A 15,365-nucleotide genomic window follows, 5' to 3' on the forward strand; every position below is an offset into this window, starting at 1 on the left:
TCTGTATGCCACCGAGTTGAAGGGTTATGGTGCCAATCGACGGGATAGCCTATGACACATGTCGATGGGTTGGGTTGGGTTGGTATGCCACTGGGTCAATGGGTTGGCATCAATGCACTAGTCAGTGGGATAATTTAGGTCGACAAGGTGGATGGATGGCATCGGTTAGAGGGTTAAGAACCGGCGTGATAGCTTGCCTTAGAGGGATACCCGAATGGCACCAATCAAAGGGATACATGGTTATGCCATCGGGTCAATGCTTGTCAGTCCGATGGGATAGCAACCCTTGATAAATCATAATTAAGGCAGTGGGTTAGGTGACATAGATGTGTCAATCGGTCGGATAGAGGCCTACGGCAATAGGTCAGTGGGATATGAAGCTATGGCAACGACGGGTCTGTGGGATAGGAATTGTCTGTGAACACGGAGTGTCGTTGACTCTCTTCTAATTATTTTTGGTGGTTTTTTAAGCTTTGTTCTAGGTTTGTGTGCATAGGGGGGTTTCTAAGGATCTAAACTACCTCCCACAAACAAAAAACATCACAAAACAATAACTTTTGGCACACAAATGAGTGATTTCTACAAGTTGGACTGTCAAGGACACAAAACCACTTTAAAATTCCACTGGAATCTTCATTTTCAAGTGCTTTTAGCTAGATTTGACACTACAACCAGCTTAGAAATCATTCTAGCTACCTCCTTGTGTAAACAAACATCAAGAAACAATAAAAATGCATGAAAATGGCTTTATGGATAGAAAGTTGAAAAGTAAGCTTTTCAACTCTAAAATCACTCTTTCTTCACTCTTTTCCACTCCTAATATCCACTAACAAGGCCTAAGGTCATGTGCAATGGGTTGTTTTATGGGAGAAAGCTAAACAAATGCAAAAGCATACCTCATTCTCCCTAGCAGTGGTGCCAAAGATGTGTGGTCTGGCAGAGACATGTGTCATGGGATGCTAGAAGTGTGCCGATAGAGCTCCTCACTCCCGTGCTACTCCTTGTGGGAGCCTTGCATAGTGAATCCTTCAATCGTGTCACTTGAGTGCCTATTGGATCGTTGCAATACAGTTTCTACCGAGAAGAGGGAGGTGAGAAAGAGAGAGGGAGGGGGAGGGGGAGGGAAGAAGGGAAGGGGATGGAGAAGGAGAAGAAGGTCAATGGGGATCGTGGCAAACACCAAAGGTAAACAATGAGAGAAAGCAAACCTCAATCTCATTGAATGAGCAAGAAGAGAGCTTGTATTTCTCAAAGGTTGCATACAACAATGAAGACCAAAGTCAACTACTTGGCCTTTTATACAAGTCACCTTTTGAAGGGAGGGCCAACCCTATTCCTTGTACCACACTCTCTCTCTCCCTTTTGTTACAACCACTTGGGCCCATATGGTGCCAAGGCATATGCTAATTCTCTCAACTTTCCCTTTGTCTCCAAATGGCTCTGAGTTATCCTTGCCAATTTGGGTGATCTCAACGACAACTTCAGACCAGAGCCATTTGTGGCTCAAAACTCGTAGGGTTTGGATGGGCCAAATCTATCAGCATGGTCAATGGTTGTTAGCACACACACACACACACACACACACATAGAGAGAGAGAGAGAGAGAGAGAGACACACACACACACAGAGAGAGAGAGAGAACTGAAAAAAAGTTGGCATAAAAAGTAAACATTGCTAGAAATAAACAATTAGAAAAACAAACTAAATGAATAATCAAAGTAAAAAGTTTATAAAAATAACTAACTAACTAACTAATTTCAAACTTTAATTTTTCCTTTTAATATTCTCTTGTTATTATAACCTTCCCTTTTTTCCTCATGTCTTTTTGAACTTTTGATTCGTGTTTGTGTGTGTGTTTAAAAAATAAAACCCTTTAATAATACGATACATGATGCTCAAATAAGGGTAGATAAGAAATTTCTCATTATATGGGTGTTCATAAAATATGTATAAATTGGTATAAAAGTGTTAAATCCATCAGGTAGTCTAGGCTTCGAGGTCACGGTCCGGTGGTTAAGGGGGACAAAAGTGAGTGGATACAAGACTAGAAAGAGAAGGGGGGGGTGCTAAGGTTAGGAGTTAAATTTTGAAAATGAAAAAAAGGGGGTCCTTACATTAGGAGTTAACTAGGTTAGGGGGACAAAGGTGAGTGTTTGCAAGATTAGAAAAAAAAGGGGATTTACGGTTGAGAGTTAAATACGTTAGGGGGATAAAAGTGAATGAGTGCAAGATTAGAACAAAAAAGGGGGGCCCTAATGTTAGGGGGGAAATTGTATGTGTGAGAAGAATTGAGGGTTTAAATACAATGCTTCTAACTAGTAAATAGAAGGCACATAGTAGGGCATTACAAACTTCTCCATGGTCCTTATTACACATGTGAAGCCATAAGGGGGCCTGTGTGTGTGTCTGTGTGTGTGTGTGTGTGTGTGTGTGTGTGTGTGTGTGTGAATGAGTGTAAAAGTAAAAAAGTGTGTGTATGTGTGTGTGTGTGTGTGTGTAGATTAAAAAGTCCCATCAATAATCAAGCCATACAATCAATTCCAACAATTGGATAAAAAGTAAAAAAAGGAAAACATATAAGGAAAAAATGTTTGAGACATCTAAGTTGAAAAATGCAACAATTAGAGTTTGCAAAATTTTCAATCAAAATTAAGAATTTTTAATAATATTGAGTTCGACAAACATAATATTGAAAAAAGACATCGAATCCTCAGGTAGTCTAGGTTCTAAGGTCAGGGTCCACTTACCTACCACCATCCAAACAAACTAGGTGTCAGAACATCATAGTTCTGTTTGAGTAGACATGTAATGTCTATTTTCCACGGCTTGTTATCGCTTTACCTAGGAATATAGACAACCATATGGATTTTTAGATAAATTTAAAAAAATTTAAGCCACAAGTGAAGTTTCAGTCACAAGTGGAATAAGGAGTGAATGAGTGATTTCATGGGGGGTACATAAAAGAATAACTCATAGTAGGGAAAGTATACATGTGTGTGTGTAAAGAAATAAGTGTTTGTGTGTGAGAGATATATATTTAGTAATCAAAATTATTTTGTATGTTTGTGTGTGTGTGTGTGTGTGTGTGGGGCCCACCCCCAACCGATTGTCAAAATGAAAAAATCATGCCAATCGTAAATGCATAAACTACTTTTGCAAAATATATATAAAAGTTAGTAAAAATTAAGGCAGATCACAAAATGACTAGGGATTGTACATGTGCTAAAGAATTATCCAATGGATATGAATTAACTGTATGGCACTAGCCACAGACCAAAGGCTAGTTGGGAAATCAAAGTGTGTGTTTAGATTAAAAATTCCCATCAATAATTGAGTCATACAGTTAATTCCATCAATTGGATAAAAAGTTAAAAAAGGAAAACACATAAGGAAAAAATGTTTGAGACATCTAAGTTGAAAAATGCAACAACTATAGTTTGCAAACACTACATAATCAACACATCCTGGTGTGAATATTTAGCATATTCAATGGCAGTGAGAGCATTGGCAATATTGTCATGTATCTGTCTCCTAGGGACAAATTCATATTGCATAGGATGCAATCCATGATGCAGCACCTCATGAAGGCGGTGTACCAGCATTTTAGCAAATAATTTATAGATGACAAGCATCAATGTGATTGGCCTCCAATCTGCTAGATGGTCACATAAACTTTTTTTGGGAATAAGTTTAACTATGCCATGCTTCTATGAAGGCGGCAAAACTCCTGTAGCCCATGCCTCATTGATCATCCGCAAAATAGTCTGTTTGAAATCCTCCCAAAATTGTGAGAAAAATTCAACAGTGAGGCCATCCCATCCTAGAGCTTTGCCTTTGCCTACATGAGCCAAAGCATCATCAAGCTCCATCTCAATGAAAGGAATGTCAAGCTTAAGGGCATCCTCCAAAGCAATAATGGGAAAAACATGTTGCAGAAGTGTGTGCCGAGCATCCAACTCTTGCCCAGAGGTGGCTGCTTTCTAAAAATAAGAACATCATTCATGTTGAAGCTCAGAGAAGGACTGAGTCCATTCTCCATCCACCTTGCGGACCCTAAGACAAGAATTCTTTCTCCTAGAAGCATGCAATCCTTGGAAAAAAGATTTAGAAGAGCAACCCTTGTCCATCATTTGCCTCATATGTGCTCTAGTCTACCATTTGGCCAATTTACGGCATTCATTTGTTTGCAACACATTCTTGAAGAAATGGAGATTATCCAATTGCTGAACTATCAGCGGCGGCTGAATTTGTGATTGCTCAGTCAAAGATTGAATTTGGAATTTAGCATGTTGGACTTGCTTCCTCCAATTAGCCATGTACCTTTTGCCATAGTCTTGAATTACATACTGCAATCTGTCCACTAGCCCTTTCCAAGCAAAATTGTAATCATATTGTGCATGAGCCTCAAGGGGAGAAATGGCATGTTTAACCATATGCTGAAATTCATCATGCTATAAATAAGCTTTGTTAATATGTTTTGGTTTGATGGTGTGCAACGGCATATCATCCCAGGGCATACCAAACTGAATATTTAACCATAATGGAGCATAATCTGATAAACCAAGAGAGTGATCAATGTTGATGTCAAGGCTAAGATCAGTGAATTGTTGAGCATGCAGGATATACCATCTGTCAAGACATGCCCAATAATGAGTAAGGGCATTATGATTATAGGTAAATTGGTTCAGTACTGTGCATATTAGCCCATATGTCAGCTGCATGAGTATCCATAATGAACGCCTGCCATCTCCTTTTCTAATTAGGCATCATATGAGACCTGTGAGAGGTGTTATCTACAGCCAAAGGAGAATTATTGAAGTCCCCTCCAAGAAAAGCTGAAGATCTCCGTGGGTAAGAAGCAAGAGAATGCCACATGGTAGCCCTTAGGGAAGAAGTATGGGAGGCATATACTGAAGCAAATTCATAAATGACACCATTTATATCACATTGGATAACCATCCATCTACCATCACAATCATTAAATGCAACCTGAGGTTGCATATCATGCTTCACTAACATGCAGAGGCCCAAGAAATCCTTAGTACCTGCATAAAAGAGATCATAGCCCCCAAAAAAACCAGCGTGACTAGCCATGGAATGTTGATTATGCTCCTGCAAGCACGGAACATCTGGCTGCCTAGTCAATACATAATTCCAAAGTAGCCTCCACTTAGAAGGATTGCAGAGGCCTTGTACATTGAAAGTAATAGAAGTAATAGTATGAAGCATAGGAGTATATACAAGAATCAGAAACCCAGAATATACAAACATAAAAGTCTATGCATCTACCATCATAGGCTGCAGCCCTTCTTTTTCAATGTGAAAGGCCAATGCATGTTGTGGAATATTTTTTTTGAGGATTGCAGCCCAGTTTTGAAGGATTGGGGAGGGGGCTGAAGTGGAGGCTTGACCAGGGGTAAGGGCTGCCACATCCCAGTGTCAAGACTGAAGAGGCCTCTACCTCAAAACTTTCTTGGGCTGTTGGAAATTATCATTATCAATATCCTTTGCTTTCTCCTTGCCTTTATCTTTCCCTCTTCCTGTTGCAGGCATCTATGCAACCAATTTATTATCTTGCTTTTGAGCGGGCTGATTCTGTGGAGGTGGAATGGTAGCAGGTGTTGAGCATGCAATACAGTAGGGCACTCAGAAGCCACATGGCCAAACCTGTGGCATGAAAAGCAAGCACCTGCAAAGATCCCCCATTTCAGTTCAAAATATTTCTGTCCCATTGGCAGTCCTTCAACCTCCACTGCAATGGAGGGAGGAGTGGAGATATCTGTGTCCCACAATACACAAAACTTGTTTCAATTTCTTGCAAGACGGGGTGGGAAAATCACTTGGCCCAAGGCTACTGCCAGTGCAAGCAGTTCATGTCTCATGTAGTCTAGAAAATTGACCACCTCCACCCAGACTAGACAATGGTGTCGAACAAGGCTTTGATAATCTTTGTTTGGCGACCATGGCATGGCATGAACCATTTGTCCATCATAAAATAGAGGGGACAACTCAAGCAATCTCTGCTTTTGTATAGCATCTGTCAAGTGTATCTCATAAAAGCTACGGGAAGCAAAGTACACTCCCTCTACATAGCATCTGCCCAGAATGGATTGAATCCATTGTGCTACATCATTTGCAGAGGGAATCTTTCCTGGAAAGAAAATGATCAGTACAATTTGAGCTAATTTTCGGAGAGGTTCAACCAGAGCCGGAAGCCTCATCTTGTATGTCACCTGTGGCACAGGCTTTCCCCAATCTTGACGTGATTGGTGGAAGTCATCTTTCAAAGTGTCAAATACATATTTTGCTTTAGCATCCATGTCGATTTCAACACAATCTGAGTCTGTACATCTTCTTTTTGCCTCTAGATTGCGGGCCTTTCTAGCATGCATTGTAAAAGCAGCGTCGGTTTGTATGGAAGCCATTTGGGAAGGAGAAGTTTGTGGACAAAAGGAGGGGCTGAAAAAAGCGAGGTATAAAACATGAAGAGCTGGATAGGGGAAATGAAAGCTGAGAAGGAAGGGAAAGGGGGCAACTGTTTGCGGGCGGGGGTTTACATTTTCCGAGCCAAAACCCCCGAGCGACAAGCAGACAAAAGGTAGGAGGGGTCATAATATATAGGCTCAAGTCATTTTTGGGGAGCAAAAAAATCCAAATTATTTCAAGGAATATGTAAGTAAATATGAAATACTAATAAATAGATATAGATATAAATATACCTTTATATAATGTACATATATAATGTCCAAGTGGTGACTTTTTTTATCACTTTTAAAAATCCTTTCTTTTCCTTTCACCATTGGTTGGATCATGAAATTTTGATCAAATATCCTCTTTATAGTTCCTCAGGATGACCTAAGAAAATAATATAATAATTTTTTAATAGACCCTCTAAGTGTATTTTTCCAGAGGAATATGGTTTGAAGAGCTTGCCCCCCAACCCTATTCCGTCGGCGGAATACCCTTGGAGAGCCTACGCAGAAGGGGTCATAACTTTTGCTCGTTATCTCAGATTGAGGAGCTGTAAAAAGAAAAAATGTTCAAAATTTCATGATCTATGCAATGGTAGGCTTAAAATTATACTTTTGATAGTTATAAAAGATAAAAAGTAAAAATTTCAAGATGTATATGAGAGTTACAACTTCTCCCTAATTCATATTATGGTAGGAAGGAGTTCAATAGAGACCACATTTCCTTAAAAGTACTTAGGTTTGGAAAATTGGGAATATTTTGAAAATTCATTCCTTGCCTTCCCATATTTGATAATGTATTAGAGATTAATTTATGATCGATTATAATGGCCTTAAGTATGAGGTTTCCAATATCTTTTTCCTACTCATCCAAGGAATATGGTATACATTGTTATATGAGAGCTTCAAATATGGGATTGTTAAAGATTAGGGAAACTCTTTTAAATTGATTTAATTACCATTATCCTCAAAAGAGAGTATGGTAGGGAGGTATTTATAGGAGTTTCTAAAGTGTTCACTATTTGTCCATATATAGATGATGTTCTCTAAAATGAGGGTTATAATGAAAAATTAGTAAGTATATGGTTTCATAAATGAGAAATTAAGAAAGAATTGTATATTCCTTTGAGAAATATACAAGCACGGTTGGTGTCAAAAATTATCGCTCAGACTTTTCTGCTCATAGGTTTTTGCTCAGAAAGTGTACACATCCTTTGCAGGCAAAGCAAAGGCTGATTTGAAGAAGAACAAGGGGCAGGCAGCAAAAACAGAGAATCGCAAGCAAAAATTCAGCAGCAACAAGTGAGGGAAATTTGACGAATTAGAGTCTCGGGAGGGAGGGGGCAGGTGCGACTGAATTACAGTAGGTCCTAGGGCATGAAATTAGGCCGTATAGGCAGGGTTCTTTAGAACAGGTTGTAGCAGCTCCTCACCTCTCTCTCTCACACACCAAGAACACACACACACACACACGTGCGCGCACACATACACACACACGTGCACGTGCATGCACACAGTCTATATGAAATTCTCTCAAGATGGGTTGACACACGCATCTGCACACGCACACACCCACACAAAGTAGATATTACTATCTATTAGGCTTGGTTGACATTGGATAGTACTATAATAGAGCCACATCATTGCATATGCTAATAACCTTATTGATCATATTGTAGCAGGTGGAGTTAAAGGTTATGTAGGGTGAGTTGTTTATTGTATTGCTCAAGGATGAAATCCTAGGCTTGTGGCTTGTGACAAATGATGATGATCCAACTTCCATGCACATCTAATAGCCTTCAAGCCCTAAATAACATGCAAGGAAAGCCTAGGTGAATTTTAATGGTAGTGCGTTATTATATAGTGAGTATACACAATTTTTTGCGAGGTGAAACCACTTATTTAATTCAATGTACAACCGCTACTATCCATAGTGTGGCAGCTAGAAGCATATGGGTGTGGCAACAAGAAGCATTGGGAAAACACTTCTAAAACACACACACACAAAATATGTGCCCCTAGGGAGCTAAATCTATGTCCATATAAGATGCATGTATCTATAATGCTATCTCTCTACACACACCTTTTTTAGTAAAATTCATGTAACTTTATATTACAATGAGTAGTTCCTAGAAAGGAACAATCCATTAGAAAATGTCATTATAAGACAAGTAAGCAGAAGCATCCTACTGACGAGCTCACAGACAGAACGATTGTCATAATGACATCCAAGACTCTATGATTCTTGCCTTTCCAGAGACTCCACACTCCCCACCCATGTTGATGTACATGCATACATTTTATTTTGTGAAAACACACGCACTTTTTTTTTTGCGTGGAAAAACACACTTTTTTTCTTTGGGTGAAAAAACATGCACTTTTTTTCTTTGGGTGAAACCCCTGATTCAAATTAATCAATGCAATTTACAATCTTCTCCACCAAGTGTGGCACCTAGAAGATGTGGGAAGACAATTCTAAAAGATGCAGGGAAATGCCCACTATATGAATAAGCATCATATAGGGATATATGCAAAGAATGCCTGCAGAAAGTGTATGTATCGAAACGCGCATGAGAGGACATGCGATGATTTCTATCATGCCAGATGGTCCAATATGCTGTAAAATCAAACCCATGAAAAAAGAGGGGTATAGTCAGCAAGAGAGAAGTGAAATCTGATGAATATGGTAAAACTATGTGAAGGGAAGCAAATTTGAAGGCCACCCGATAGGGTGTCAAGGAGATTCTTTCTATAGCAAAGCAAGTCCACAGAAGATGTAAAGTCATTTCTTTGGGACAAGAGCAGCGCAAACAATGCACGGGTGCAATACGATGTCAGGCTAGTATGGTCCCTATTGGGAACCAATAGAGACCCTCACATGAAAATCTTCTGCTTTAGGGGAAGCCCATTCTTCCATATAACACGCAGGCATCTTGTTCGCCATTTGAAAGGTTTATTCAACCACCAAAGCTCATTAGCATGATGTTGTATCCACAGCAGGGGATCAATAGCCGAGATGCTCTCGCAGTAGTCAGTCTCATCATCGAAAGGTTCTGGCAACCAGTCTCAAGTCTTTGAAGTTTCCAATCCTCCAATCAACCTTGCATTTGAAGATAATGAATCGGAAGAAATGGCTGAATCAAGTCCTACAGCTTGTAACATATAGGCCTGGAGCGCATGCCTAGAACATAACACCTATTCGCTATAGGAAAGGACATGAAAGTCCAGTCATTGTTGTGAATGACATCTTGACACCTTTGCACACAAGGAAATATGCCTTTCAGGGTTTTTGGTGGACGTCCATACTAAGCAGATATATTGCAGGATTACTTGAAAGTTAGCAATCGGTTGGCTACAAAAAGGACTGCCAGGGATGTGTCCTTGAAAAGAGCTCGATATAAAATTCCAGAAAGTGGTCTTCTAGTTACCAAAAGCATGTGGAAGAACCTCAGTGCACATTCTAGCCAACATTTGCATTCATGGCTCCTTCTGAGATGCAAAAGTAAGTAGCATGGTAGTTTTCCGAGCAATCAAATGATAGTGTAGAGGGAGAACAAAGTAGCTCAAGTTTCAGGAGACGGAGAGCTTTCTTGTCTTTTCTTGTTTTCCAAAGGTATTCCATTGCTTGTGACATGAAAGCATCCAAAGTTTTCTTTTCCCATGCTATGAGCAGCAAGTGGAACTGTATATAAGCCATGATGATTGCTTGTATGATGTGCAGACGCACATGCAATGGCCAAGTAGAAAGCGTCCAGTAATCAAGTGTTAGTTGTATGCATTGCATCACCCAAGAAGCTCCCTCCTTTAAAGATATACACCAACCAATCGGATATCCCAAATGCCATACTGTTTGTCTTGGTTCCAAAATGTGACCCAGCCATAATAGCTCATGCCAATCTTTTGTAGTCAAAGGCAAAACCTTCGACATTTGAAAATTAAGAAGTAATGCAGCAACCAATCTATATAATTTCAAGGTATCCATGATGAAGCGTGTGTCCGATTCAGTGTTGCCTAGAAAGAAAAAAGACTCATCTGCATATGCTTGAGCCAGAAAATGCTTACCATTCGGAAGTTGCAAGCCATGCAAGCTACCCTCGTGCGGGAGAGATCACCACCAATCATGCACTGAGCAATATTATTCTGATATAACTAGAATATAGCATTGTACATTCTTGAACTGAACCAAAACCCAATCGGTGCATCACTTGAGCAATCTAGATAATATCAAAATCCTTAGCAATATCAGCCTGCATAATTAGCACAATGTGTGTCTTACGAACTAATGGGTCTGCCTAATTCAAAAATTATGTATCCTTGCATTCCCACATCAGATTTTCATGGGATTTGTTGCGATAGCTTCATAATTTTCTACTTTAATTCATTCGGCATTTAGATATTGCATTGGATCAACTCCAATAGCGGAACAATCAACTCGACGAATTTTTAAACGTCAATGAAATTGGATGCCAACAGTTTTGATATTTGCAGGCCATTGGCTAGTGTTCATGATGCCCATTTGCAAAGCCCTTGAACTGTAGCCTACTAATCACGTTTCAACCTCCCTGAAGTCCTTTGATAGAATTCACCATAGCCTAGTAGGTGTGATCAGTGGACTAGGTAGCTTTTCTTCTGGAGATGTATAGTGGGAGCTTTTTCCATTGGGGTGAAATTGGCAGCACGTCGCATTGCTTCCCCTTCTTGCCCCCATTGCTCTCATCACCGTGAGACACTTCCTCATCTATTATGGTCTTGCTCGCATTCCCGGATATTTATCACTCATGTCTCTCATTTGCTGCGGCTTCGGTTTCCCTCCATCAGACTCGGGAAACTCTTCTGGATGTTTGGATGCTTTTCATCTCAGATGTCTCCATTCCTCCTTTTCTTTCACTGGACTCGCTTTTGGGTACTATGGACCATTTGGACATAGAGATTGCATTCTAGGATGGGACAACAGTTTCCTCAGGCATATACTTTCTTTAGAATGTCCCTCAAGCAATCTCATATGATAGTTATGCTATGATAGTTATGCTGTGAGAGACTTGGATGCTACTAGCCTTGAAGTATTTTCTGACTGTTTTTGAGTTCTCTCATTAGGCTTTATCTCGGAGTCTAATGTCATGTACATTGATCTCATGTTAATAATATAGTTACTAGTTTTACAAAAAAAGTGTGTGTTTGTGTGTGTGGTTTTTTTTTCTCAAAAAGCTTCTTGAAAAGTTTGCACACTAGAAAGTGAATGTTTGGCCCACTTCAACCAATTATTTGCAACACCATTGCTGGTAAAGCCTAGAATCTTTTTTTGGATACTGTAATGCCTATCGTGCTTCCCCCAAGATGCTCTTAATTTGGATATGCCTTTTCACTCGATGATGCATCAAATTCTTTGACTTACAATGGAAATCCCCAAGATGGGATGGACTTACAGTGGGATTTTTCATGCATAATGGGATCAACTCAAGGATACAATCCTTTGGATGGTTAGTCATAGTTGGGCCTCCCCTCCTCATGGAAAGAAGGACTAGTTAAGTTGGTCCCGAAAAAACAAATGTGTGAAACTCTTATTGATTAGCGACCCATCACTTTAATGCGTGTTATCTACAAGCTAATCACCAAAATTTTTGTCAATCAATTGAAAGGGGTTCTTCATGCAGGTGTACATTCAGCGTAGTATGGTTTTGTGGCACGAAGACAGATACATGACAACTTTGCCAATGCATATATAGGCATTGAATATGCCAAATATACAAAGCAAGATGTGCTAATAGGGACCCCTCTGTTTCAATGGCAATTTGGCTTTCCAAATTTTCTTGAGTCGTGATTGCCACCAGGATAAAGGCCTATCTAAATTCCAAAGAGTGTTGGCATGCTTATCAATCCATGGCGATGGAAGAAGAAATCTGTAGACCGCCGAGGAGGTCAAATTGTGCATTGAAAGCGAACAGATAGCAGGTGATGGAGAGATCAGATTCCAGTCCAATAATCTGTCCTGTGCAAACAATGGAGGAATAGGAGCAAATGGCTGCAACATAGTTGTAAGTATTCTCCAAATGGATCTGTGATGTAGACCCAAAGGGAATGTCCTGCAAGCTTGTGGAAATGATAGTATGTAACCTTGTTGATCCACTATATCTCCAACCGATCTTATGCCCAATTTCATTAGATTATATGCTTTAACAGGTGCCTGTAAAGCGAGGGGCGATTCAAACACCTTGCTCCAATGGATGCTTTCCAAGCGAAAGGAATTGCCATGATGAGAAGAGACACCTGTCCATTTAGCATAAGAGAAAATTCTCTTCCAATCATCACTGGGAAGCAGTCATGACCACACACAAACACACACACACACACACACACACACAACACACACACACACACAAACACACAAACACACACACAAACACACACACACACACACACACACACATACACACAAACACACACAACACACACACACACAAACTAAGAACTTTTTTGGAACACTCACTTTTTTTTTGGGGTGAAATTTGAAAAAAAAAAACACACACACACACACAAAATGTATCCATATGTACAAGATGCATGTATCTTTAATGTTGATCTCTCTCTCTCTCTCTCTCTCTCTCTCTCTATATATATATATATATATATGGATGCATATGTACGTGCTGCAGTACATAAAAGCCAATTGGCACAATTTGATGGAGAAGCACATAAATGCCCTTATTGTATGCATTGCAGGAACACGAGTAAGCAGGTAAATGAGCTGAGATGCCAGTCTGCCAGTGTCGATCAAGGCATCAAGCAGCTTAAACTGGAGCACAACAATCATTAGCGAGAAGAGCCCACAGGATTGGCACTCACCTGCAGTGATCCTTTCTGAGACGATGCTTCCATCACAGCATGGTGATGATTGCCTAAGTTTGCTCGCTTAGCAGAGCTTTGCATCACGGGGCAGCTCGTAGGATTGTAATCGGTTGGGATAAAGGAGAATCACTGGCAAGGGGAGCCTTGGAGAGGAGAATCATTTTGGAAAGGAGGAGAGCAGAGGGAGCAGAATCATTTTGGAGAGAGGGGAGAGCAGAGGAGCAGAATCATCAGCAGGTGGAGGATAAAGAGGGCGAGGGAGAGAATCATCAGCAGAAAGAGCACACACAGGGTGCTTGGCGATGGTTGTCAGCCGATTCTTCACAGGATTGCAATCGCTTTGATGTAGAGCGCGCTGAGGAGTGCCGTCAGCTGACCCAAATCGGGATTTTCCTTTCAGCACAGAGATCTGCGGCCCAAAAGTCGAATCTTCATGCGCCTGGGACCCGACTATGCTCTTCCCTGTGAAAGAACGCGGGACGGCTAGCTTCCCACCGGCGGTAAAATCTCATGATTGACAGAGTGGAGACGAGTGAGAGCTGGCGGCAATGTATTCGAGAACCAGCACTGGTGCTGGAGTTGACTATGTCGTCAAGCTCGATCAAGTTCCTCGCTGGAGCGATGCGTCCGACGAGTTCGCTTCCTTTGGCGACCCTCTCACAACTGCCAATGGGTTAATAGAAGTTGCTGGCTGCAGATTTCCTCTCGACCACGAGATCAATTCTAAGTTGTACTTATGGCGTGGGCATCCCTGGAATCTTGAAGTCGACGCCGTCGTCAATTCTTCCAACGAGGTAATTTTATCACGTTGCATTACTGCCTTGACTTAGGATAGTGTCCAGCAGCGAATCAATCCGGCCGCTCTGAAGTTAAAAGATCAAATATTTTCCTGTGCTTTGAGCATGTAACACCAGATTTCACGAACTTGACATCTTTCTTTTGCCGATCAAGCGTTTGTTAAAGAAGGTTGGCTCTTCTCTTTTGTGTGGTAAAAAACGTGGTGCCGCCCAAGCTCCGTTCCAAGCTTGGAATCTTTAAACCGAGTAAGAGCCACTCATTGAGTTCCCTTTTCCTTTGTCCCGGAGCGTCCAGCCTACATGCATTGCCACGGAGTTATGCATTGCCACTAAATGGTGTTGCCATGGATTAGGCTAACTTTATCATGGCGTTAAAGAATTGTTTGTAATAAAGCACAAAGCATAAGAAGAAATTAGAGATAGCTAATCCCTTAATTATGAAACTCTCTATCTGTGAGTTGTCTCATCAAATTCAGGAGTTGGTTAGCTTAAGTAGATGCACGGAGTGATATTTATTGTGACTTTGTTAAAGGCCAGATTTACTCTAATTTTGATGTAAAGCAAGGCTTCAGTATTGCACCTTGCCTGGGGATAGAATAGCAGAGCTGCTTCAGAATCTTTTATTTTAAGTGCCTGAAGAAACAAACCGCAGTGCATGCAAGGAAGAAAGAAACTTGTCTGAAGTTTGGACTTAAGAACAGTGTGACGTTGCCCAAACTCAGCATGTTCATGCTGGATCATAGGTCAGGACTTTTCTCGGACAGAGGTGTTTCAGGGACTTGATGAAGAGCAGTTAAACCTTGCTAATGCAACTCTAGGCGGCTTTCATTTGTATTTGAAGCATGTACAGAATGCAGAAATAAGAAAAGCCCTTAATTGTGAAATTCATTACACATGGAATGGGTTTACCTCAGTAACCTCAGGGATTCTTATTAAACCATGCAGTGGGTCTTCTGATCAATGCATATACCCTTCGGCGGGCTCGAGTATAGAGAAACGATAGGGTTTGCAGTGGAGCGATAAAAAATAGACGATACTCAGACACAACTGAAGAACGGAACTCAGAAAACATAGTGCGTGTTTGGTAATATGAAAAACTGAATACAAGAACCTCAAGCTGTCGTGTCTCAAGGACCGTGGCTGAGGCGAATCAGAAAGATGATTCCATGTAGAGAAACTGTAGAAAAGATAGCAGCAGAGGGATCGAAACGCAGTCCTCCATGTAGCTCGATGATGACGAAGATGATGAAGAAAA

General features: G+C 40.7%; 1 protein-coding gene across 3 annotated transcripts in view; it reads left to right on the top strand.

Annotated features, from left to right (window-relative positions):
* Positions 1 to 13,105: 13,105 nt before the first annotated feature.
* The window catches only part of LOC147898753 (appr-1-p processing enzyme family protein), a 71,241-nt gene continuing 68,981 nt past the window's right edge, over positions 13,106 to 15,365 (top strand). For 2 of the 3 annotated variants that reach the window (XR_015541520.1, XM_087379081.1), the window contains exon 1: positions 13,106 to 14,107. Coding sequence is in view for 1 of the 3 variants with exons in the window: in XM_087379081.1 (XP_087235207.1) it covers positions 13,862 to 14,107 (246 nt within the window). In the remaining 2 variants the exon portion in view is untranslated. The remainder of the gene's footprint in view (positions 14,108 to 15,365) is intronic. The other variant, XM_087379082.1, reaches the window with a different exon arrangement.

This window comes from Dipteris shenzhenensis, chromosome 9 (assembly GCF_047967505.1).
Source record: "Dipteris shenzhenensis isolate YYH24624 ecotype China chromosome 9, Dip_SZ_1.0, whole genome shotgun sequence".
Lineage (NCBI taxonomy): Eukaryota > Viridiplantae > Streptophyta > Polypodiopsida > Gleicheniales > Dipteridaceae > Dipteris > Dipteris shenzhenensis.